Source organism: Apodemus sylvaticus, chromosome 7 (assembly GCF_947179515.1).
Source record: "Apodemus sylvaticus chromosome 7, mApoSyl1.1, whole genome shotgun sequence".
Classification (NCBI taxonomy): domain Eukaryota; kingdom Metazoa; phylum Chordata; class Mammalia; order Rodentia; family Muridae; genus Apodemus; species Apodemus sylvaticus.
The window spans coordinates 108,448,005-108,473,778 of record NC_067478.1 but is presented as its reverse complement, the minus strand read 5'-3'; the positions used below and the strand labels follow the sequence as shown (position 1 = coordinate 108,473,778).

Sequence of the window (25,774 nt, the reverse complement as noted above, 5' to 3'; positions counted from 1 at the left end):
AAGGAGAAATAATTCACTTTTTTTCTGCCCAGCAAATGTAATTTAAAACACCCTACAATGCTAACATGTCTTACGGTTTCTGAAATATTTAGGCAATCATTCACCATCAACTATGAACTGACGATTGCCTGGCTTTGGTGCATGGTAACTACACCAGGTAAGGGGCACCTGCTCTCCGCCTGGACAGAACCTAAAACTCTATGGAGCAAATAGAGAGATACACCGTGAAGGGACCTAGGAGAAGTGTTTGTCCATTCCAAGGTGGTAACATTAAGGGCAACTCAAACCCAAATGAAATCTTTTTAACTATGGGTCCAAACAATAAAGCAAATCTTGCTCGAAGTAGCACATTTTAAAATGGAAAAGTGATTGAATTGGCCAGTCGTTAAAATTATCTGGAGATAATGGCAGATGGTGTGTCTAACACAGAAGCTAACATCAAAAGTTCCCAAAGACTTTTCTCTTCTATGTAAACTATAACAATCTTTGTTTGGCTGCATATAAACCATGTAACAGAAAGAAGTGTCTTTGTCATAATGGCTGTCTTGTTCTAGAAGGGATTTAGAAAAATTTTATTTGGTTTTCATATTTCCAGGGTTAAAGTTCAGTGGCTTTGAATGAGGTAAGAGTGGCAAACATCCTCCATTGCCCTGATACAAGTAAAGAAATGCATGTCAATTAATGTGTCTCAGGTCGAACATTATCGCCATAACTTAGTGCCTGGAAATGAACTAAATACAGCAAGAGTTTCTTTATGTCTGAATTGGCCTTCATTGTTAAAATTATCTAACACTAATATTTTTTAAACTTTGCTTTTTATAACTATCAGTGGTGTCAGTGGTAGCTTTTCTTCTCCACATCTTTATTTCAAGCTTCAGAAATAGGTCATGGTCCTCTGTATATCCAGCCATATTGATAAAGTGCAATGATGGTTTAACTTACAGCATTAGTTAGAAAAAGAATGCAAGACAGTTAGCTAGTGTTGCCTTTCTCTGTGGATGAGTTTGATTAAACCCAGAAAAAAAAAATCCCTGGTTTTGAGCATTAGAGAAGGGAAAAAAAAAGAGCCAGGGGTTGTGATTGTGTTATTCCCCAGTGACTACAGCAGCACAAGACTGGTTAAACTTGAGGATCCACCTCATGCACCTCAGCTCAACTCCAGACCCAGGAGACAACCACAGTAGGAATTCTAGGTGGGGTTGTGGGGCTTTATATTAAGAACAACCCATTAAATTATGATTTATGATTTTACAGACTAGGTTAAACTGTGAGTTGCTTAAAAGCATTCTATTTTGTTTTCTTATTTCAAGATAAAACACAACACACACACACACATTTTATGCACGTGTTGGTTTTGGTGAGACATGGTCTCTCTATATACTCCTGGTTGTCCTGGACTCAGTATGTACACCAAGCTGGCCTCAAAGTCACAGAGATCACCCTGTCTCTGCCTCCTGAATGCTGGGAATAAAGATTTGTACCACCACACCTGGCTGTAAAATAATTGTAAGTAATTTTCACATTCTTACAATTGGTAAGACCTTCACAACAGATCTTAAACAGTCAGACAATGGTATTTAAATGAAAAGCATGGAAAGTAGCTTCTGAAGGTGTAGCCTGGTCTCCCTTTGTTTTTTGGATTTTTTTTTTTTTTTTTTTTTTTTTTGGTTTTGGTTTTTTGTTTGGTTTTGTTTTTTTGAGACAAGAGTTTCTGTGTAGCCCTGACTGTCCTGGAACTCACTCTGTAGACCAGGCTGTCCTCGAACTCAGAAATCTGCCTGCCTCTGCCTCCCAAGTGTTAGGATTAAAGGCATGCGCCACCACCTGGTCTCCCTTTGTAAACTGAGGATAGAGGAAAGGGAGGCTATGAGAGAGGTTGAGAGGAAGTGGGCGGTGCAGTGACTGCGCCTCCACCCTGGAAGTTCCACCACTGGGAGTCTGAAGAGTGCAATGCTGCTGACCTATGCCATGGTTCTCGAAGGTTGTAAGGAAGGGAGACTAAAAAGGGATCAGCCACTGAATATCATTTGTGTCAAAAGAGACAGCCTTTTAAAAACACGTCTTTAAGATGCGTGTTTTCCTTTATGTGTGTGGGTATGGGTATGCGTGGGAGAGTTGATGTTTACCACATGTGTGGGGGGTAATTTCAGGGGCCAGAAGAAGGCATCCAAATCCCTAAAGTTGGAGTTAGAGGTGGTTAAAAATTTTCAGACACGGATGCTGAGGACCAAGCCCCAGTGCCCAATGAGAGCAATAAATGAATGCTCTTGATCAAGAAACCATCACTCGACTGTGCCCCAGATCCGTTTTATTATTTTTATGTTTATGAGTGCTTTATCTGCTTGTACACTTTTGTGCCAGAAGAGAGCATCAGATCCCAGGACCTCTGGAAAAGCAGCCAGTGCTCTTAACCACTGAGCCATCTCTCCAGCCCCCAAATAAATTTTTTTGTTGGTTTTTTTTTTGTTGTTGTTGTTTTTGTTTGGTTTTAGTTTTGGTTTTTGTATTTTGGATTTGTTTTTTTTTTTTTTGAGACAGGGTTTCTTTGTATAGCTCTGGCTGTCCTGGAACTCACATTGTAGACCAGGCTGGCCTCAAACTCAGAAATCCGCGCCTGTCTCTGCCTCCCAGAGTGCTGGGATTACAGGCGTGCGCCACCACTTCCCGGCTATAAGTTTGTTTGTTTGTTTGTTTTTTAATATTTTTTGTTTGTTGAAGAGAAAGCATATACAAGCACAAATAACACTGTGTGTGTGTGTGTGTGTGTGTATGAAACCCTGCAGTTTGTCCGTTCAAATACATGCAAAGACATGTTCTTACTATAATTTCAGTGACATAGAACATGACGCCATGTGCCAACCAGAAAATTTATTGTTTTCACTACTGCTATATCTGTAAGTAAATGTATGCACAGTTAGAGGACAGATTTTTGACACCAACAGTTGTGCCAGAGAAGGGCGACTTCACGGTGGTTGTTACTGGATATCATAGCACTGAACTCTGAATGCAGCTGGGGTCCCAGCCAGAAGGTAAAACTGGCCCCTGGAGACCATTTCTCCAATTATCAGGAAAAGATCTGACCAAAGGCATTTAGAAACGAAACCTGACCTACACTTCAACTCCCCAGCAATGATCTGCCGGCTCAAAAACAACACATGACCTTTAAATCTTAAATTATAGAATAGTTTGTTGAAAGTGTAATGTATTTAGCGTTTATCTAATAATGTAAAGAAATGCAATCATCCTTGCAAAAAGCAGAATAAAAAAATGGGTAAAAAGGTCCCATTTTCATTAATTCTAAATAAAACTACTGGTCTCAATAGGGTCTCTCCCTCCCTCCCTCCCTCCCTCCCTCTCTCTCTCTCTCTCTCTCTCTCTCTCTCTCTCTCTCTCTCTCTCTCTCTCTTTCCCTCTCCCCCCCCCTCTCTCACACACACACACACACACATGCACACACACTTACACCACAATCTTTGGGGAACTTTGATTTGAATTTAGCAGACATAAAAATAACAATCACATCAAACTTTAGGACAGAGAGAAATGGGCCCAAGTGGGAACTTTTAAATCATTCCTGTTTCTCTTCTTAACTCTTCGTGCACGGAAAACTTTGAGTACAGACAGTATACATATGCACTGCATCTTTCCTCTGCGTTGTATTTATCTGATTGTGTTTACTGTAGGAAAATCAATACGCACAGTGCGGCAGTGAAGACACAGTTGACTCCAGTGGGCCTAGAGGTGTGTCAAGAAGACTAAAAATGATAATCCCTGAACCAACTTCTAAGGAGACCTTAGGTTATTGGTTTTATTCACTGAAGGAACTTTATCAGCCCTGCTGTACCAAACCACAGCTATGGGATAGTTTTATGCTAAAGATTGTTTTAAAGATGGATTACAGAACCAGACGTGGTGGCGCACGCCTGTAATCCCAGCACTTGGAAAACAGAGGCAGGCAGATTTCTGAGTTAGAGGCCAGCCTGGTCTACAGAGTGAGTTCCAGGACAGCCAGGACTACACAGAGAAACTCTGTCTCAAAAAAAACAGAAAAAAAATGGATTATAGAAATAAAATCAGGCATCTATTGAGAAAGATGCTTCTACTGTGGGCCCTTTGGCACTGATGGCCCACTAATCTTATTATACTTTATGATACCATCAAAGGTCAACAGGTTCTTGTGACTAAATTTTGAACCCACTTGTAGTATCGGTTATAAAGATAAACTTTAGTGAGAGGATTAATTAGTGTTACAATGTGTGTTAGTTAGCATTTTAACTTGTTTAATATAGTAACATTTTCAAATTCAGCTTTCAAACTATGGCACTTGGAAGTGATTACTTTGTTGGCCTGGCAATGCCAGCAAAAAGACCCAGAAGATCAAGCCATCTTGACAGGTCTGGCACTCATCAAATCTGTAGCCTGGATGCTTGTCCTAACCAGTCCTGGCCTCAGTTTCATTATCTACAAGATGACACTCACAGGACTTTGAGTCCATTCCATTGGGGATTAATGTCAGAATTAAGTAAGATTATTGAGAAGAAAATGGAAGGATTTTTCTAAATTAAAATATCCATCCTAGACCATGAATTTTAGGTGAAGCTTATAACTGAAAGGGTGGGGGGAACCATGCTCTGAATGGATATTATTGGTTAATACTAAAATTCAAATGGACTGACTACTAAGTAATATTAAAGGGTGTTTCTAGTTAATAATCTTCTGAGCTGTGACAAAGGCAATATGGACACAAAAATAATATCCCCACTGTGGGCACGTGCTTGCTGGAACGGTTGATGAGATTAGCACTTTAGTGTTGAATGGCAGAGCAGAACAGAGAGGGAGTAGAAAGACTGAACTAAACTTGGACAAAGTTAATTGTGAAGTCTGAGTGGCAGGTCTACGGGGTTCCTCTAACCACTGACTTATAAGGCTTTGCTTTGAACACTGAAGTTTTTCAGAGTAAATTGTTTGATGAAAGAAGTAATTCAGTGAAATTAGTACATTGATGCACCTGGTATCTATTGGCTGGAGTTGTTTTTTAAAGAGGCCCAGTTGACCCTCTACGTGAGGATGGTACACGAATGCTACACTCACAATATACACAGCCCCACACGGCAGATAAACAGTGAGTAATTTGGGGGAAAGATAATATCTTGAATCCCCCTTGGAAAGGAATGCCTAAAGGTCCACCAGAGCCAGAAGCTAGAGGAGAAGGGTTCTGTCCCCTTGACAACGGACGAAGGTCTAGGGCTGTAGCCACTTTGGTTCAAATCCCTGACAGGCACAACAAGCCACCTTCAGTGACTCAAGCAGCCCAAGCCTCAGTTTTCCCAGCTTTAAATTGCATAATAAAAATTCTATTTCTCTGCCTGAATAATATTCCTGCAAAGATTAGATAAGAAAGCATCCTTTAGGTGGTACTTTGTGCAATAGCAAGTACCCAAACCTTTCCTTCCTTATGTGATCTAAGCACCGTGACCGAAGGCCTGCTGGTATTTATTTAGGGTTGCTCCTTTGCCTATTAAAACTAATCTAAAATGTTCCATGTAGAAACTTCCCTCCGACTTTGTTCTAACTCATCACATTTCATGTTTTAAAAAACAAAGAAACTTGTAATTTACGTTTTCTAGCTTTGGCCCCTCCCTCTTAGAGGGAATTCTGAAAACAGCATTGAAAGTTCTTATTTCACCCCAAAACAGCAACATGGTCTCTCAAAGTGTCCTACCTCTGGTGTTATATCATAAAACTACCCTTTAGTGTGAGTGAGCAGACTGTCTCAGGATCCTTTCTGAATTCGTGAGACCCACTTCAAATACAAGTGAGACAGGCTTCAAAGGTCCTGATCTTCGGGTCTGGAGAGTGTTGCAGACTCTGCTCTATGCACAGAGCTTAACTTGGATATTTTCTGGAAGTCTCTCCTGCTGTGTTATCATTTTGGGGCTCAAAAGAGATAACACTTTGTTTACAAAAAATAAGGCGACTTACATAACAACTATGCATTGACTTATCTTAGCAAACATGCCAATGGATTTTTAATTTTGTGTGTGTGTGTTTGTGCGCGCGCGTGTGTATGTGTTTTCCTCAGGTCATCAGGTCACATGCATCTCTACCTGATGAGCCATCTATGGTGCAATCACTGACGTTTTAAGGTTCAAGTATGGATAAGCACTCTTGGTAGTCCAATCTTGAACTTTCCAAGGCATGTTTGTATATGTCATCACATCTGAATTTCACTGCAATACCCAATAATAGCTTGGTTGGTTCTTAGCCCTAGCTTACACATAAGGGAAATGGCAGAGCTAGTTGTGAAATAAACCTCAAGATCATGTAGAAGTTAAGGGCACATGAGCCTTCTCCATCCAGTCTGGCCATTCCACTCTCTTTGCACAGGACTTCCTGTGCTGTCTGTCAGCTTCCTCCCTTTTTCCAGAGCCTCTGCATCTCCCCGCCTGACCCATCCATGCATGTCTGATGCTCAGCCAGCAGGCGCCATGTGATCGGTATCCATGCAGAATGGACAACGCACCAGCTTCGTGACAACAGGAAGTAAGCATCCTAGCTACTTACAGCCAATCAAACAAAAGCAAGTTGCCGAGCTCTGAGCAGCCTAGCTGTGGATTAAACTAAAGGCATGAACAATGTTTGCTACATACACTCAAAAGAATGCTACTTCCTGCTTTTTTTTTTGATTGCAGAAAAATCACCCAGTCTTTCCTTCTTCCCCTCAGCTTTCTCCCCATTTTGCATCACTGTTGCTATAAATCTGTCAGCTTTCTGCTGACTGAGACAGAAGAAAATGTTCAAGCAAATACCTAATACCACTTGGCCTTAGGGGAACATTGATAAGTATTTATGAAGAGTAAATCTTATGCAAGAAAACAATGCTCAAGTTGGAAATACAGAGTACAACAGAGAGTAGTGTAAAAATATAACCTGACATTATAACTGGATATTTTGATGTCAATTAAATACAGGACTGCAGCTTATTATTTACCGGGAGACATTCACACCATTTTCCTTATCCTAAGCTGTGACTAAGCTAGTTTCGAGAAGTATCTCAAGTGTTAGTAATTTGAGCAGTTGTCTACAGAGTGCCTGCAGAAGGTACTCTAGGGTGGATTCTGGTTAGGGGTCAGCCACCAAGCAGCCTGCACTACGGAATCAAGGTCCTGGAAGATAAGCTAATGCTCCGCCCACTCATAGAGGCTGTGAGGCTCTGTTCACGAGTTCTCTTTCTCCAAAGCAGCTTCTGTCTCGAGTGCTGGAAATCCCCCTGTGCAGAAACTGAGTGTCAGGGGCCACTCACCAGCTGGTTCTGGTAGGCTGTGACTGCTGTGAAGACTGTCTCTGGAAAGATGAATGTCCTGAATTCTTCCGACTTCAGGTTGAGCAAGGAGGCCGTGTGGTCTTTCTTCTTTATGATGTGTACCCGCGGCTGGTACTTATGCATTGAATTCAGAATGATCTACAGAAAAGAGAGGGCAGGTCCTGAGTTTTTCCATCCTTAACCCGTCTATCTAATCCACAATTCAAGTTCATTTTTAAGATTAGAACCAATTGTTTCCTTCTTCTGTTAAAGTCAATTACGCACAATAACAGAGTCATCATGGTGAACCTCATTTTACCAAAACAACTGCAAATTACAGGAGCTGCCTTCTAAAATAATGGGGGCAGGAGTCATTCAGAGGGTATGCTCTGTGTGTGTATTAGCTTATTTATGTGTGTGTGTGTGTATGTGTGTGTGCTTCATGTGCATGCACACGTGTCTTTCTGTAGGTGTTCCTGATTGTGTGTGCACATGTGCCTATGAATGCGGAGTCCAGAGGTGAATGTTGGGTGTTTCCTGAAATCTCTTTCTACAGGACAGAGTCACTCGCTGAACCTAGAGCTCAATGCTAAATAGACTGGCAGTGAGCTCTGGGACCCATCTCTCTACCCTCCAACCTCCCTGCTGAATCTTGGCCTTAATGTCTGTGCAGGCATCCCAATTCAGGTCTTCTTATTATGTGCCAGGCATATTATCAACAAAACCATCTCCTCAGAAAAAGTTTTATTAATGTTTCAAAATCAAGCCTCAGGCCAGTGAGATATCTCAGTGGGTACAGGTGTTTGCCTTCAAGTCTGATGGATTGGGTTTGGTTCCTGGGAGCTACATGATAGAGGGAGAGAACAGACAAATGTAAGTTTTCCTCTGAGCTCCACACATGCTGTGTGGCATGAATGTACACACACACACACACACACACACACACACACACAGACATATACACAGGGAGAGAGAGATGATAGATAGATAGATAGATAGATAGATAGATAATAAAATTAATTAAAAGGAGGGGCTGGAGACACAACTCAGTGCTTAAGAGCAATTGTTGCTTTTGCAGTAGACTCGAGTTCTATTCCCAACACCCACTCGGTGGCTCACAGCCATCCATCCATAACTCCAGTTCCAGGGGACCTGACACCACCTTTCACTTCTGACTTCCAGATAGCCATCAGGAATGACCTTCGTAAGTATATGTGCAGGCAAAACATTCAAACAGCATGAAATAAGTGAAACAAGCCTTCTAGAATAGCTTTGGGGTTTCTTGGTCTAGTTCTATCATAAAATTCATATTTATGTTTTCTTAATAAAAATATTTTCTAGGAAGCCATATTTTGGTTTACAGAGGAAAACGTAATGTGATTTAGAAATACAGTATTGCTGCTGGGCGGTGGTGGTGCACGCCTGTAATCCCAGCACTCTGGGAGGCAGAGGCAGGTGGATTTCTGAGTTCAAGGTCAGCCTGGTCTACAGAGTGAGTTCCAGGACAGCCAGGGCTACACAGAGAAACCCTGTCTCGAAAAAACAAAAAAAAACAAGAAATACAGTATTGTATTAAACAGACATGGGCTAAAATCTCAAGTCTTCATAGCTCTCGAATCTTAGCCAAGTGAGCAAACTTCCCCCTCATCCGAGGCAGTGTCAAGTGAAAAGCTGGTGCTACCGTCATAAGGCCATGGTGAGAACAGAAGAACATTTAATTTTATTATTTGTGCACGAAAACACGGTTGCCCATGGAAGCCAGAAGTGGGCACAAGATTCCTGTGATCTGGAGTTACAGGCATTTGAGAGCTGCCTGACACAGGTGCTGGGGTCTAATCAGACCCTCAAGCTCCAAGCCCCAGTGTAGGGGAAGGCCAGGGCAGGGAGGTGGGAGTGAGTGGGTGGGTGAGTGAGTGAGTGGGTGGGTGAGTGAGTGAGTGAGTGAATGAGTGAGTGAGTGAGTGGGTGAGTGAGTGAGTGGGTGAGGGGGTGGGGGGAGTGGGTGAGTGAGTGGGTGAGTGAGTGGGTGAGTGAGTGGGGGAGTGAGTGGGTGGGTGAGTGAGTGAATGAGTGAGTGAGTGAGTGAGTGGGTGAGTGAGTGGGTGAGGGGGTGGGGGGAGTGGGTGAGTGAGTGGGGGAGTGAGTGGGGGAGTGAGTGGGGGAGTGAGTGAGTGAGTGAGTGAGTGAGTGAGTGAGTGAGTTCCACTGTATCCTGTCCTCAACACTTTGCAAATTCCTGGTCTCAGGCATCATCTCGTAATCAGTGCACGCACTAGGTGATGCTTGCTGTGTGGGCACAGTAGCTGAAGGGCCCCCTTGCTTTCTTGGCTAGTGTGGACCTATGTGGTGCAGGGGGCAGAGTTTCTGCTAAAGGTATTTACAAACTCTTCACTAAATACCAGTGTAAATGATACACAGTGGACTTCGGTATCTTTGGGTGGTGCCTCTGTAAATTTAAACAACCTTAATTTAGACCAGGCGTGATGGTGCCTTTAGTCCCATCACTCAGGAGGCAAAGGCAGTTGGATCTGTGTGAGTTTGAGTTCAAGGCCACTCTGGTCTCCATGGTAAGTTCCAGGACAGCCAGGAGTACATAGAGAAAGCCTGTCATAACAAAATACCTTAGATCCAAAATATTGTGCCTACACTGAACATATATACTTTTCCTTGTCTTTATTCCCTAAATGACTCAGACTAATAACTATTCACATAACATTTACATTGCAGTAGGTACTACCAGTAGCCTATATACTATTCACAATATAGAGGAAGTTACATGTCAATAGTGTCTCATTTTATATAAGTGACTTGGGCTGTGGCTTCTCCATTTACAAGACCTTAGAACTAATATCCATAGAAAGGAGAGAACAACTGGCCACATAGTCAACGTCTTTCTTTCAGTCTCTCTGGCCTGTAAGGTGGCCTTGAGTCATGGAATGGAAGTAACTTTTGTACATGCCACTTTTTGGGGTTTCACACTAGAGTTCACACAGCTAAGGAAAAAAGAGATTTTTTTTTCAAATACATTGAAATAAGCTTTGAAAAAGACCATCACTTCTCTGAGTATAATATACTTCCTTCATGGAGCTCAAGACAAAGAGATTTGACCATAGATCTGGAACCAACACAAAGTAACAAGAGCACAAGTATTTGTCTCCTAATATACATGTTTATCAGCATTCCTTATAAGGTCAACTATAAGATAAGAAAAACTTTCAGATAACGTTCCCACCCACCCACCATAAACATAACAAACGAAACCAATAAAACAGGAACAAACACACTTCAAATCTTAAACTTTAAACAACACCCCTCCTACTCCTAACCTTCCCTTGTCCTTGCAAAGGAGTGCAGAACAGCCTCAGACTCCTAGGCCTGCTGAGCCTCTCATGGAACTAAGAACTACCAACAGAGGTGCACACTCTATTTTTCTAAGGAAATGACTTCCTGGAAATAGCTGATGTTTCTGTCAGAGACTAAACAGTACATCTGTGATAAAAGAACCTTCATCAAGCAGATTCAAAAAGCTGGTTAAATAATGTATCTGAGACCCCATCTTTCTCGGTTTCAGTGGACACTAATTCTGGTGATGAAGAATATTATTAAACCATACAAGTTTTAAGGCTACAGTAAATATAAGTAGCTGCTGACAACCACTTTGACAAGGTCTAATAGTCACTTTATCGGGCTAGGACTCAGAACTCCTGAAATCCAGCTACCCCTGACGATGATGATAAAACATTTAAAATCTGCACAAATAATCTACTACTGAAGTCTAAAGTCTGTCTAGACAATCCCAAATAATTCTTAAACTTCCACATGTACAAAATGCAAGATGAATTTTAAAAAATTGTACTTTCTCCCTGAAAAGATTTCCATTGGAATCTAAAATATATCTTAATATGAATCACAGTAAGTAGGACCAATGACTGAACTACAAATACTGTCTCAGATAGTTCATAAGTCTTAACCTGACAAAATATCCACTAAGATCCATCTTCTATTTTTTAAAGGTAAATTATGCCAACATGGAAAAAAGTCTATTATCAGGTCAAACAACAGAAGCTACTTCCAATGTCTCCCCAGTGGTGCTCACAGTCACAAGGTAACCTGGTCACCCCAATCTGGTTATGAAAGCAAAGAAGATCTCCTGGGGTCATGAGGACAGGACACCAACACAAATCCTTTGTTCACATCCAAGTTCAACTACTTGAAACCATCTCTAGAACTCGCTCATTGATTGTCTATTTAAAGCCATTTCATCTACGGCACAAACCCAAAACAAACTAAGCCTTAAAGTCACAAGAGCCTTACTTGGTAAGAAAATACGAGAGAGGTTATATAATTATTATATAATTCTAATCTTTATCCCAGGATTTTCAAGCTACGGAAATAAACTATATAAGAAGCCATGTTCTTTCTGGCAATGAAAACAAAAACATAAGAAATAATTTCTTCCAAAGGAGCGTGCAATCCTGCTTTGAGGTTTTCTCACATAAAATCTACAAGAGAATGTGCACATACATTTCTATTTAGGAGCATTGAATCAGAGAGGCTTGGGAGATGACTCAGTGAATAAGAGTGCTTGCCCTGAGAGCAAGAGGTCCTAAGTTCAAATCCCCGGCATCCATCCGTGAAAAAGCTTGGTATAGCAACTGTGTAGACCTGCAACCCCAGCACTAGGAGACAGAGATAGCAGGATCCAAGCTGCTCGCCTGCCAGTTAACCTGATATATATATAAGATTTCTGAAAAAAAAAATCAAAATGTATGTAGAAAAAAATCTGATAAAATTTAAGATATAAGTGGGAAAAATTTCTGATCAAATTGAAAACATATAGACACAGTGAGCTTTGGTTGGGTCAGAGATCCTGTCTTAATACAATAAGGAGAAGAGGGGCAAGAAAAAAGACACTTTGTGCAAGTCCTGAGCATTTGCACCTCATACAAATGTGAACATGCACGCATGCACACACCACTCACGCATGTTCAATCACATCACAGGCAATGCCTTTAACGAGGAGCATTAGCAGAAGGGAAGGGTCCTTTCTCCAGTGGTTATTCACTCTAGCAACTCAGCTCTGAGCTGTCTTCTCTCTTTTGATTGTCACTGGGAAATGTCATTCGGACCAGGTTAACCTGCTTGTGCCTCCCCCTCCCCGGCAGGGATTACAGGTAAGAGCCATCTCCTCTGCTTTGTTCAGAATTGCACATGTTGTCAGTCTCAGCTCTATACAGCTCTCCCAAAAGGGACACACCTGCCATTGCCAGTGCACCCTAAACTGAAACTTGGAGTCCAGGGGAAGATGAGCACTGACCGAGCCTGCAGAGAGACACGCAGACACTCTGGGTTCCTTTTAGGGAAAAAAAGAGACAACTGTATCTTACAGTTTGGTGCTTTTGGCGCTGAGGGAGGTCACTAGGAGTGCCAGACCTTATCTAGCGTTTTAGAGGTCATAAGAACAGTGAGGGCCCTCCCAAGCACACTTCCTCTATGAGAAACACCTGAGGCACTTCTGAGCCCTTCTGGCTCTCAGATAGCACTGCTGTCTTCAGAAAATACACAGGAATGCCAAGGGGAGAATTAACTTGAGGCAAAGGTTGCCCTACCCATATGGTATGTTCCAGAAGGATGCAAGGCAGGCTTCTACACAGTCTGCATAGCAACATGCTATGTGATTGCCAACTTCGTAGATTTCTTTGGAAATAAGGCCCTTGCATGTACCTCACGTGATGCACACTCCACAACACACTTAAGAGATTCCAACAGTAAGTCTTAGTCCCACATTCTTTATGCGGTAGTATTAATACACTAGCAGAAGTACGATGTTTAACATCAAAACAAACTTGCAGGCCTCCCTAAAGCACATTTCCTTTGTTTTGTTGGCAAATGGTGTTGGTGATACTATTGGGGAGTTCTTGGCACAGAAGATCCCGGGCCCCTTGTACTAGAGCCACATTCCACCCTCCATGAACAGCTTTAACAAAAACCTGTCAGGATTCTCATAGAATGACTCAGATAGCATGAAGTTAGAATGATGGAGGAGAGGGAAAGGTAGAGGGTAGAGGAGAGAGGATAGTTCGCATAACCTGTCCACTCCACCTAAGGGACGCTGCAGGTCACGACTCAGTACTTACATGGCCGTGCTGGTCTAGTTCGTTGTTGGTGAGCTTCACCTTTTCAAAAGACACCATCTGTTTGAGGAGCTGCTCGCCAGTAAAGGGGGAGTCTGGATGCACATAGAGCCTGCAGAGCATTGGAGAGCTTTAGTATGGAGTGTTCTTAACAAGTCTGACTCTCGCTAAGCCTATTGGCACACACATCCCGTCATGTCAGCGCTCAGAAGGCTGAGGCAGAAGGATTGAGAGTTCGAGACCAGTTTGGGCTACAAAGTGGGACCTGGATCAAAACACAAGTAAAATTCAGTGTTCATTCTAGACGTTATGATTCTAAGGAAACACATAAACATCATATAAAGGGAACATTTTATTTGCCCCATGTACCTTGAATTTGTTGAAATATCAACGCTGAGGTAACCTCAAAGCATCTAATGTACTTTTTCATGTCCCTGAGATCTTAGGAGCAGTGAATACACTTTCTATTATCTGCTGAGCAAGCCATTTTGCAAAGATGATTTGTTTCTTTTATATTTTTCCCCTTTCTGGTCTACTGGTCTACATTTATCAAATGTGTGATCTTACTGTTGGAGGTATTTTTTTAAAAAAACTGCCACAGTATTGTCTGTTTTTGCTATACGTAAAGCAACAAAAAGAAACAATTTAAATGAGAAAATACTTTTAGAGAATCACCTTATTTAAACCTAAAAGTGGGTCAATATCATTTACAAAATACAAAGGCAAGCTAATTTCCAATACAGGGCACAGCACATGTTTGTTAGTCCACAGGTCTGAGCCGAGGGGACGCATCCTGCCTATTTTATACACCAGCACACAGCTCTGTTGCCGACTATATACATACCTGCTAAAGGAGCATTGTAACAAGCTAAGTGAACCTCTGGTTATTAAATTGATTTATTTATAAATAGCTTAAGCAAGAAAGTTTTGATAAGAAAAATCTATCATTTATCGATCACTTGCTGTGTGGAAGGGACACAGCCTCACGATGAAGGTCACCCACTCCTCCACTCCTGCTCTTGCCTTAAGTACAGTACTTTACAAATCTTAACCCTGCTGTCTTCCCCACCAAATCTTTCAAAACCAGAGTGAGGTGACAAGATGAATGAGAAGGAAGAAATAAATCTTTTTCCTTTTTTCATAAGACAAATGACAGTTTTCCCTTTCTTTTTCTTTTTTGTTTTCTTCTTTCTTTTTGTTTTTGTTGTGAGCTAGGAAATGACCTCTGGAATGAATACATGCTAAACTCATGCTGGATCACGGAGCTGTGTGACCAGCCTTGAAGAATTCCTTTACCCCTATACCGACATCAATTTTACATAGGACTTTTATAGTTGAAATTTTTAAATCGTTTGGTTGAAAAGGGCAGAGGAAAGTCATAAAAAGAACATCCCTGGCAATATTTGGGTAAAGAATAAGAGGTCTGAGCCACAGTCTATCAGACAAAAAGACTGAGCATCTGTACCTATGCTGAAATGTGAGGAACTGGCCAAGAGTGCAGCCTAGAGCAGCTGGCAGGACCACAGAGTCCTGCCCCACCCACAGGGGAATGTTCTAGGCCTCCTCCCTCTGAGCTTGTTACATTGTTTTCAGGAGGGTGCTCGCAACTCCCTTGTAAATAAGAGTATCCTTTGATAGTTTGAATACTATAGCACCTCAAGTTTTATCTCTCCAACCCAACAATTTTTTAAATAGTCATTTTATTGATCAGTTTCGCATTGTCCTTCTCTCTTAAGATCCCAATTTCCAAAAAGATCTAGAAACTGATGACGTGTTCATTCTTTATCATATTCCCTATCCATAATCACATTAGCATGGCTATTAACTTGTTTAAATAAAGATTACAGTAGCAATATGGAAATATAGTAGTATGTTACTTTTGGTCATCAATCATGTTGTGCCTATTAAAACTACCAAATAATATTATCAAGTATTGTGCTTCCTGATTAGAAATCACTGACTTCAGCCTGAGAAAAAAGTCTTCTCAGATTTAGAAGTTTCGTAGAAACTCTTAAACATTCTCATGTCCCAAGTTCCCTCTTCTATGAAGGTGGAAAATGTACCAATCCATTTTCTGTAATAATAATACAACCAGGAATTTCCATGAATTATCTAAAATGTTTCTATTTCATGGTTTTATCTAATATTAATATAACTAAGCTGAACCAGGAGACATGAAACAACACAGGAAATCCTTCCTCCCTCTCCTTCTGACATAAAATTCCAGTAATTGCTTAAACATGCCTCCGTTAAGATAGCACATGGTAGGCACTTTTCTTTCTCTAACCAGATCAGAATAGAAACATAAACAAGCATGTCCTATTTCTGAAGTCCCGCTGGCCTGCAGCATCTGTCCATACCTTCAGAGATGAAGAGAAATGAAGGATAAATAAGAATGAAAGAAAGGGGAAAGAAAGGCCGGAGAAATCTAAAATGAATGTAGGAATCTGATCAAATTCATTCCCCGACCCCTTTGATATCAGTGTTAAAGAGAAACTGAAAACTGAGCATTTGTAAACCATTAACATCAAAGCAGCATGAACATGAAGCAGGAGAACCATGAGTTATTACTGCTTTTTCACCTAGAAGAACAAATTGCTATTTACAAGTATTTCTTAATCCTAATTGTGTAATATGCTGACTTGGAAGGTGGCCGTGCCAGTAAGGTCTCTTTTTAGGAACAGAAAGCCAGAGATACTGTTATTTGTTTCCTGGTGTCTTTAGCGGCTTCAAGGCCAACAAGGTGATCACTGCTATGCTGCAGATGTTCTTTTAGACCCATGTATCCACCATCCCACTGTGCCTGTGGTGTCAGAGGCTACAGTCAAAATGTTGCTGCAAAGATGTTTCTTTGTAACATCTTTGAAACACCTCCAAGGATCTTAAATCTGTAAATTGAAACAAATGCTTAGGTGTGATCTGTCAATCAACTGCCAAAAATTAGTCATGAAGATACATTTTCCTATTCAAAACAATGGAGTTGGCCCATGCTGCCTGCTCAACATTAACATGTACAGTCAGAACCCTGTAACCTCAGCTATAGCTCCCACTCCTCCTGAATGCTTCTTTGAATAAAATGCTCCAAAGAAAAGTTTAGAGACTTTTTAGGACAGGGTACACCCAGGAAAGAAAAAGATTATTAGCAAAAGTAACCCCCCCCCAAAAAAAACCAAGTTGGATTGTCTCCAATGTGTTAGTTATGTTTAATGTGAAGGAATATTAACTTACTAAATTGTGTTTATCCATCAGAATTGTAGGAGGGGAGGAAGAAATGCTTAAAACCTGTGAATCTTCTGTGGGTCAAAACCGACCAGTTACAATCACACTGTTAACAATTTCCTAAAATATGTTATGTGCATGAAGACTTTAGGGCAACTATTTATTTAATGTGACTCTAAGTAGTCTATTAGAAATATTACACATATATATGTATCTCAAAATGGTCACATTTATAACACATATCCAAACTAAAATTTGGGTTTAATTTTATCCAAACGAATATCTGCGTTTAATTACAAAGGATAAAATTAAAGGTAACCTTTTTTATGCACAAACTTCACCTTTCTTGAAGACCGACCCCGACGTGTTTTGCATTCAGTCATGCGGTGTCCTTGCTTAGAAATCTCTTTTCTGGCCAGAATCCGGTGCTTAAAAACAACTCCCTTAAAATTCTCTTAAATCAGAAAGATTAATACCACTCTACCCTGCAAGAAGTCCAGAGTCACAAACCTGGCTGGCAGCGGGGGATCAGCCTTGCCAGCCACCAGCCAGGATGACCGGTGGTAGGCGTAGCGGTATCTCTTGTTGTCCACCGGGACAATGTCCATCAGCACTATGTACTTGGCCTCAGGATCCACTCCAGAAAATGACACGCGGATGGTAGGGAACATCCTCCTGACAGAGAGAAAAACAGAGGGACCAGATTCACTCTTTGCAAAGAGCCAGCTTGAATAGGGGAGAAAGGAAAGAGGTTGGAACCACCAGCTATGCAGTTCCCAATTTCTCTCTTGGTTTTTGTTGTTTGCTTGCTTGCTGGCTTGGTTTGTTTTGTTTATGAACCTTCCGAGATGTGCCCACAGAGTCACGACTTTCCCCACAAAAAATGATTTTATACCTCTTTTACAAGGACCTTTATTGGTAGGTAAAATTTTTCTGCTTATTTTGTTTTCTCCCAAACAACCAGAGATGACTCAGTTGCTCACCCACCAAAAGTCCCGGGCATTCCTTAGAGAGGGGATTCGATTCGGAGATTCCGATTCTGAGATCCGATGGGAATTGCCCAGGGTTTTAAAGGATCTTTTAGGTCGACCTTGCGCAGCCTCTCTCCCTCCTTTCAAGAAGCAGCGGGGCTCCCGCGTCCAGAGCCACCGACCCAGCCTCCTCCCACCCCCACCCCCACCCCTGAGTTCCATCGTTCACGTTCGGTCCGGGTTTTCATTGGAAGCGGGAAGCTTCCGCAAACTGAATATGAGTCGTCTCGGTCTCCTCCTCCTCCTCCTCTTCCTCCTCCTCCTCCTCCTCCTCCTCCTCCTCCTCCTCCTCCTCCTCCTCCTCCTCCTCGCCTATAGCCTCTAGCTAAAAGGCGGTCACACACGTGCCTGGCTCGGAACCCAAAAAGCCAGGGTGGAAGCAGAGACCAACTGCTCTGTGCTGCAAGGTCCCCATCTCCTTGTGTGGCATCGTGCAGCCAGACCGGGTTTCACTTCCAGTTTCACGGCTTTTTCTTTCTTTCTTTCTTTTCTTTCTTTCTTTCTTTCTTTCTTTCTTTCTTTCTTTCTTTCTTTCTTTCTTTCTTTCTTTCTTTCTTTCTTTCCTTCCTTCCTTTCTTTTTTCTTTTTTTTAGTTTTATTTCCTGAATATCATCTTCATTTACATTTCCAATAGTAAAAACCTTTCCCGACTCCCCCGCTCCCCAAAGACCCCCAACCCCTCCTCCCACCCTGCCTGCACGTATATGCCCCTCCACCCGACCCACTCCCACCTCCCCCACCCCAACCCCCTTTGCGGAGACTTCTGAGTTCAGCCACCGTGCTCTGTGCTAGGCCGGGCAGCTCCCAGTCATGGCTCCCGAGAGCGCAACTGCACCCTTTGCTCAGCGGCCGCCCGCCCACGCCAACTACCTGCCAGACTTGGTGATAATCATCTCCGTGCCCAGTTCGTGGAATTTATCCCAGAGCTCCTTCGTTTCCAGGCTGCAGGCGATTTTAGCCATCTCTTCGCTGGGTATGATGGGGGTGGTGGGGATCAGTGGCTCTGTGCACAGAGCGGATGAGGAAGGGCTGCCGCCGCCGCCGCCAAACTCCGCGTGAGCATCCAGGCTTGTCAGCTCACCCAGGGGCTGGGCACAGGATGATTTCTCCACAAATTGTTCTGGAGACAAGGAGAAGAAAGACTGACTGCTATCACTAGCTAACAGGGAACATAGTAGGAAGGAGCTGGGGGAAAGTACCCAAAACATGCATTTGGATTTGATGCTACTAAAGCCTGAAACTCAAGCAGAAACGCATGATCCATTACTGTGCAAAATGAGCCTGGGACATGCCCAGGGCTGAACGCTAACCAAATCAAATGACCAGGGTCTATCTAGAACAAGGGCCGATTTATTACTTAAATGGCTGTAGCTCTCTCTCCTAAGAATAAAATATGAGGAATGAAGGAAAGGGAAGGCTGTGGTCTTGAAGGATAAAATGTAACTATTACAACGATCATCCCAAAATCTAGACAGCAGCAGCAGAAGTTGGCACTAGGAAAATACCAGCACCCAGCTTGCTAAATCACAGGGGTGGGCACAAGCAGAATTTTTTTTTTTTAAGATAGGGATAGGTTAGTGGAGCGATTATGTTTGCAACTGTTTTTCCTCCAAATAGCCCTGGAAGTGAGGGAAACAACTTCAACTCGGAATAGCAGGAAATGAAAGAGAAGAAAACATTTTGCCACACCAGTAGGTTGAAATATCCCTGCCTATATTCAACCAAACATTCCCTGACTGAGCGTATTAGAGTCTGGACCTACACACTAACTTTGGGGCCAGACAGGGTGTGTGTTTGTTTGATTGATTTTGTTTTCTTCTGCCAATTATCTTTTAACTTTTAAAAAAGAAAATTCTTCAATCCTCCCAATCAAACCAGTATTTTCTAACTGCTCTCCAGAAAGCCAACCAGTTCCAACTGTGTGTATGCACATCCACACCTGTGTGGTGTGTGTTTGAGTTTATGCTATGAAACGGTTCGTTTTTCATGCTTCTTAATGTGAGACTAATGGAAAATAAACATTTGTCCTTCTTATGAATTAAGTATTAGAAATGAATTGTCATGAAGGTTATTTCAAAAATCAAAGGAACCCAAACAGCAGCAATATCCTGAAACACTTTTGGAAGTATATGTACACCACATCTTTATAGGGAATAAGGACACAAGCTAAGTCTTCTCTTATTTTCCAAAGACTGTCAGGCAAACCCTGTAAGTGCCACCTGTCCAGAGCGCCACAGAAATAGAAAAGAACAAGAAAACAGAACTGCCCAAGAGGTTATTCGGAGGAGAATTAATATACTTGAATGAGGGAGCATTATGAAACACATTGGAAACCCACCATTTGCAGACTTTTTCCCCCAATGAAAACAACCCAATAGAACCTTTGGGTGTCTCTCTTTCTGGGTCTTGATTTAGACATTAGATAATTTGCTCAGTTGGGCTGGCGAGTGTCAGGGATAAGAATAAAATGGACTAGAGTTGTTCTCAAAAGAGGTGAAGAGGTTCCTTTCAGAGGCTGGAGGGGATGGATAGCTGGGGTAGGGGTGAGAGCCAGGATTGGCTTAGCATTTAGAATTTGTAATTTTGATTGAGGAAAGTTTTTGCTGTTGCTTTGTTTATTCTGATTTGTTTAGAGAATTGGAGAAAGAACTGAGAGTAGTGGGGCTGACAAGCTTCCAGACCCCTGCTCACATGTTTGTCAGGAATTTTGACCTGAGATCTCCTTTTCCTACTGGATACCAAAATGAAGTGGAGGTATTAAATTCCCTAATAATTGATAGTGATCGGAAGCCTCAGCAGGTCCAACTTCAGATGCTATCTCTAAAGTCGCAGGTTTTGTTGGCTAGCTCACATTGCTTTCACAAATCTTGTCTTGGACGGAAGCTAGGAGCTCTTACACTAGTTTCTCTGCTGTGCATCTTCTTGGTACCACTGTCGTTTTATACTTTACTAATCACTACCTGTCACTGTGTAAGCTCCTTAGTTTCCCAAGCCCCTTAATGTTTCTTCTCTAGTGTTGTCTTGGATGTGATATGTATTAGAATAGGGAAAGAATGCAAAAAAGAAAAACGTGGTGATTTTTCTTTCAATTGCCTTAACTTAGCTACTTGATTTCTGAGTTTAAGAATCGTCGGCGATTAGGGTGTGCAATAATTATTTCCGAAGCCCCTAGAGAGAATGGTGACTGTTTTTTGGGGGTTGTGAAGGGTTTTAGGAACCCCTGCCTTGAACCATTCCTTTAATACATCTCTCCTGTGCTCAAGAGACCCGCACGCATCTCACTTCTGAGCCTAGTGTCCTCTGTAAAGAAAACCGTTTTTTTTTTACAGAGACCGTGTAGCTAAACATCGAGGAATTCGGGGAGGCTTTACCAGTCTCCATTGAAAATGGCAAGCATAAAATGAGGGTTCCCGACAAGCCTCGTGCTTCCTTGGAGAAAACGGCTCCTGCGTGGAAACCCCGCTTATTTTATAGTCCTTTATAAAGACATATTAAGACTCTTTATTGTGATAAAAAAAAAAAAAGATTAAACTGGTCTCTTGTGAAGTCGCTCAGTGTCTTTGGTTCCAAGGGCAGGCCCAGGTGTCATACCACCATGAATCCCATATCTTGTCCTTGAATTTGTGTTATTCAAGCAAATTTGTATAGCATTCGTACTATCTTCTTGATGTCGGGATTCCAGGAAACTGGGGGAAACGAATACAAACACAAGTCGGATTCCCACGACCTTTAGTTGACGGTGAAGCCCCCAAAGAAAACTTGGGAGGAGAAGAAAAAAAAATCTTCCTTCCAGGACCAAATTCTGGTCCATACTCTGAGATTTAGCAGCGGATCTAGCCGTTAGAAAAAGCCACATTTGCTTCCCTCGACGCAAACCACCCTCACCCAAGAAACAGATTAACAGAGCCCCTACTGACGGCCTAGGACCCCGACTTACCCAGGGGTTTGATGGTGTTCTCCGACGCCTCCTTCTCCTTGGGGCCGCCGCTGGACATGAGCGCAGCGATGGAGAAGGCATTGGCTCGAGAGGAGAGCTGAGGCTTGGGCGATGCCGTGAACTCCATGGTTCCCAGAGTGCGGTCCTGCTCAGGGACCTGGCCTGCCAGACCACAGTCCAGCTTCCCCAAAGGGAGACAAAGACCCGAAACGCAGTTCAAAGTTCCCGAGAGCAGTCCCCGAGACTGGGGACTTCCGAAGAGTCAGTTCCCAAGTCCCTAGGCTCTACGACGGCCTCTCCAGTCCACTAGAGCAAAGGAGGGGAGCCGCAGAGACTTAGAACCAGCAGGAAAACAGGGTGGGGACCAGCCCGGAGCTCAAAACTGTGTAAGCCCACTGCGCAAAACGCGGGGTCCCCTCCACCCACGCCGAGTTCTCCCTCCCTTCCCAGTTTGGGACCGCTAGGTGGCCCAGGTCCGGGGAGGTGACGATCGGCCGTGGGACTCTAGAGGGTGCAAAAACTAGGGGAGTCTGTCTCCTCTCTGCAGAGCGCAGCAAGGCGCGACCTCAACTGTGCCTAGGCGCCTGCCGCCTCGCGCCTTAATTTGCTGGCGGTGACCGTCCCCGCGGGTAGCAGCCAGTCAGCGTGGTCTCACGTCACTGCTTCCTGGCTGTGCGGCGTGGGGCGGGGCCGAGCGGCGCCGGGAGAGAGAGCCTAGGGCACGGCGCTCTCCTGCCTCTGCTCTCCGGGTGGGGAGCCCTAGAAGATGCACAGTGAATCCTGCCACTAACAGGGTGGCGCAGGTAGCCCTACCACCTGGGCCCAGAGTCTTAGATCCAGCAGGAGGGGAGCATGCGCTGTCTAGAAAGGCACTTTCACTGCTACCCAGAACCAGAGACACGCTCTCGGTGCAGGACTGAATGTCACCAAAGGAAGTCCTACTGAGTTCTGCTATTTTCTCTCTTTCCGACTGAAGCTCAGAAGTCCCTCAAATAGTTGAGAAGTGCCCAGTAGAGCAAACCCCTCGTGGCTGAGCGGCATTAACCTGGTGACTCTGCACAGTGTCTAGTGCTCGGTCCCCTACGTGATAGCCCCCACATTATATCTACTTTCACAGAGAGCTGGCAAGGCTCTGGGAAAGAAATGTTGAGCCACAGGGAGCCCGTAGGAAGGATGCTTTTGTTTTGGGTTTTTGGTTTGTGTGTGTGTGTGTGTGTGTGTGTGTGGTGGTGGTGGTGGTGGTGGTTTGTTTGTGGCGAACCTGGCCTTAATGATTGGATTGCTTCTCTTCTAGTCTGGGTTTTCTATTCTAGAGACTCTGAAAAGTAGGGCAGTGGCCCGAAGCAAAGAGCAGGGTCAGAACACGGAGTTCTATGGGGACCTTGCATGCAATGTGTGTCGGCAGAGTGCGACCTTTCCAGCTTTCTGGCTTTCCGGGATACAGAACCATCTATCTGCCTTGCAGACTGGGCTAGGGACTTCCCACGGCCTTGTGGAGGGAGTTCTGTTGGCCTTGCTGAGTCGAAATAATTCGAATTCTCCAAATTCGCAGAGTAATCCGCTTCACTCTCAGCCATGTAAACTCTAGAAGACATACACACACACACACTCAAGCTATACTTGTAAATATTTGCCCTCCTTTCCAGCCAGTTGGTCTGGCGATTAGGAACCTCTTGGTAGGTCCTAAGGGGGTGAGGGGGCGGGGGGGGGGGTGATGTGAAAAGAAAGACATCTCCTGTCTCCCATAGCATCTTTTTCACAGCTCCGGAAACAACGTTATGGGCAAAATCTCGAGAGCCAAAATAACTACGAACATCCCTGTAAACAGAATGCTGGCATCTGAGGAAGTTCTAATTTAGGCTGGTCTGGCCATCTCTGTTTGCTCATTTCAACATCTATATTGTAATGTCTCCATGTTGGGGGAAGTTAGAAATTAGCAAAACTGCAGACTTTTCATACTAAAAGGGTTTTTTTTTTTTTTTTTTGTCTTTGTCTGTGCCACCTATGCCACCTACTTTGAAAAGATTGAAGGTGACACATTGGCAGAACAGTGTCTTTTTTCTGCAAGTCTCCCCCCCCCAACCCCCGCCTGGTCCTCCATGACCCTGTCATCCCCTTTCCCTCCCCCCAGATCATGAAACTCCGGACTCACAAGTGTATGCATGCAAGTGCAAGCCAGTGGAGAGTGTCGGGTCCCCTGGAGCTGAGATGGCAGGCTGTTGTGGGCCTACTGTGTGAGTGCTAGGAAGTCAAGTCCTCCAGATCTCTGAAGAGCAGCAAATGTTTTTAGCTGCTCACCCCCACTTCTCCTGGTCTTAGATACAATGTCCTAATCAAGGTAACGTTTTCTTTTTATTGTACGGTTTCCATCATTGGTTTGCTTCTTGTCTGAATTTTTAGAGTTTTTCAAGGAAGATAGATTTCTCTGAAGAAGTGAGGTTTTTTTATTTGGGAGAGAGAGAGGAAAAAAAAGGTTAACATAGACCTTGATATAATGTTTCAACTAATGTTGTAGTTTTGTCTGTTGGATCTAGTTTACAAGAGCTCACAGCGTCTTGTGTGTGGTCACACTTCAATTAATAAAACTTGCTATTCCATCTTATAAAGGGGAGGTGCTATTTTTATCACCTTAGTGACTTAGATTGTAGTTGCAATGGCATCCTGAAAGATACATCAGTTTCAGAGAAGCTGATGGATCATGGAAAAGCAGAATTGCTAACTCACTTTCCACTTTCTTACAAGTGCCACTGTTCCCCAGTTCTGGGATGTTTGTGGGCAAAAAAAAATCACGCAAAAGCAGAAGAGGCGGGACAAGTGGGGAGGAGACAGCAAGCTAAAGGAATTGAAATGAACACTTAAACAAATGCATAGGCCGGGGTGAGTCACTTGGGTGCACTATGCTATGCATCCTGTTGGTGTTGAAACTATCACCACAGTGAGAAACATTACTACAAGCTCATTATCCTGGTAAGCTGTTCTCCTCCTAGATCCACTACCTATACAAATCAAGGTGTTGCTATAAGACCCCGGAGCCAGTGCTGACAGAGAGGAAACGCCTCAGGGTAATTCAAACCTCCTACCTAGGGAAGCTGAGGGTGACTAGCTCTGAGGTCCCTTCAAAAGCCTCCAGGAGCAGGGGTTAATGCATAAACCCACTGTGGAGCTAGAACCGAGCAATCACGTTAACACTTCCCTCAGCCCTGCCCTGGCTGATGACAGGCTTCCGCGTTCAGGCTGCTTTCAGATACTGGAAAAGGCATTGGACTTGAGGAAAGCTTTGAGTCTTGACTTTTAACACTTGTTAGCACTGTGGTTTTGTGGGCTTCCCAACCCTTTCAAAGCTTTGGTTTCATCATTTACGTTTCAAATGGCACTAATACTTTATTGCTATATGGTAGATGGCTTTGTGAATTTAAAAAACGGGCACTGTGTGTAAAGCTCTTAACCGTAAGTAACAATGATTACTCCACATTAGCAAAGCTATTTAGTTATTTGAATTTGAACCGCATATTCTTGATCACGGAGATATCAGATTGTTCTGGAATATACATGGAAGACTGAAACCACGTGGAAGCGCTTGGACAACCACAGACAGCTAAACTTCAGAGCTAGCAGAGCCCTTTAAGGTTTCGGTATTGTCTGGAAGGGCTGGGAAATGTCCCCTAATATAAAACACACATATTAGAAAATTCTCTTTTGTAGCCCCCCTCCCCCCCCCCCCGAGCTCAGGAACTTAGACAACTCAGAAGGAATAGGCGACCCGCTTTCAGCCAAGGTTCCTGACTTAAACAAATGGTCTCCGCAGACTGTAGGGACAGATAGATCCCGCAAGATCTAGCTGACAGTCCGCAGGCGCCGATGGTGAGAGCTGCCTGGGCATTGGGCCAGGTACCAAGCCGAGGGCACCACCGCGCAGCTGGGGTTGGGAGACCGAAGTCAAGGGCAGTAGGGACATCAGCTTCTCAGTAATCAGGAACTACTTCCTACAGTGGCCCGAAGTCCTTTCCTGATTTTCCAGTTCTTCCGAGAAGACACTTTAAAAGCGACAGTAAAAGACCACCGAGCCTTTAGATCAGTAAATTTGGTTTGCAGAGGAGGAAAGGCGCCCAAGCACCGCGGGGAGCAAGGCGGCGACCTCTAAAAGGCCCTC

At 43.4% G+C, this 25,774-nt stretch overlaps 1 protein-coding gene across 1 annotated transcript in view; it reads right to left on the bottom strand.

The window, feature by feature from the left end:
* Tbx20 (T-box transcription factor 20) overlaps positions 1-21,751 on the bottom strand; it is a 51,964-nt gene extending 30,213 nt beyond the window's left edge. The window contains exons 1-5 of the mRNA XM_052189672.1: positions 21,625-21,751; positions 18,558-18,807; positions 17,167-17,331; positions 13,441-13,549; positions 7,304-7,462 (exon numbers count right to left, since the gene is read on the bottom strand). Coding sequence (XP_052045632.1) covers positions 7,304-7,462; positions 13,441-13,549; positions 17,167-17,331; positions 18,558-18,807; positions 21,625-21,751 — 810 coding nt within the window. The remainder of the gene's footprint in view (positions 1-7,303; positions 7,463-13,440; positions 13,550-17,166; positions 17,332-18,557; positions 18,808-21,624) is intronic.
* Positions 21,752-25,774: the final 4,023 nt, after the last annotated feature.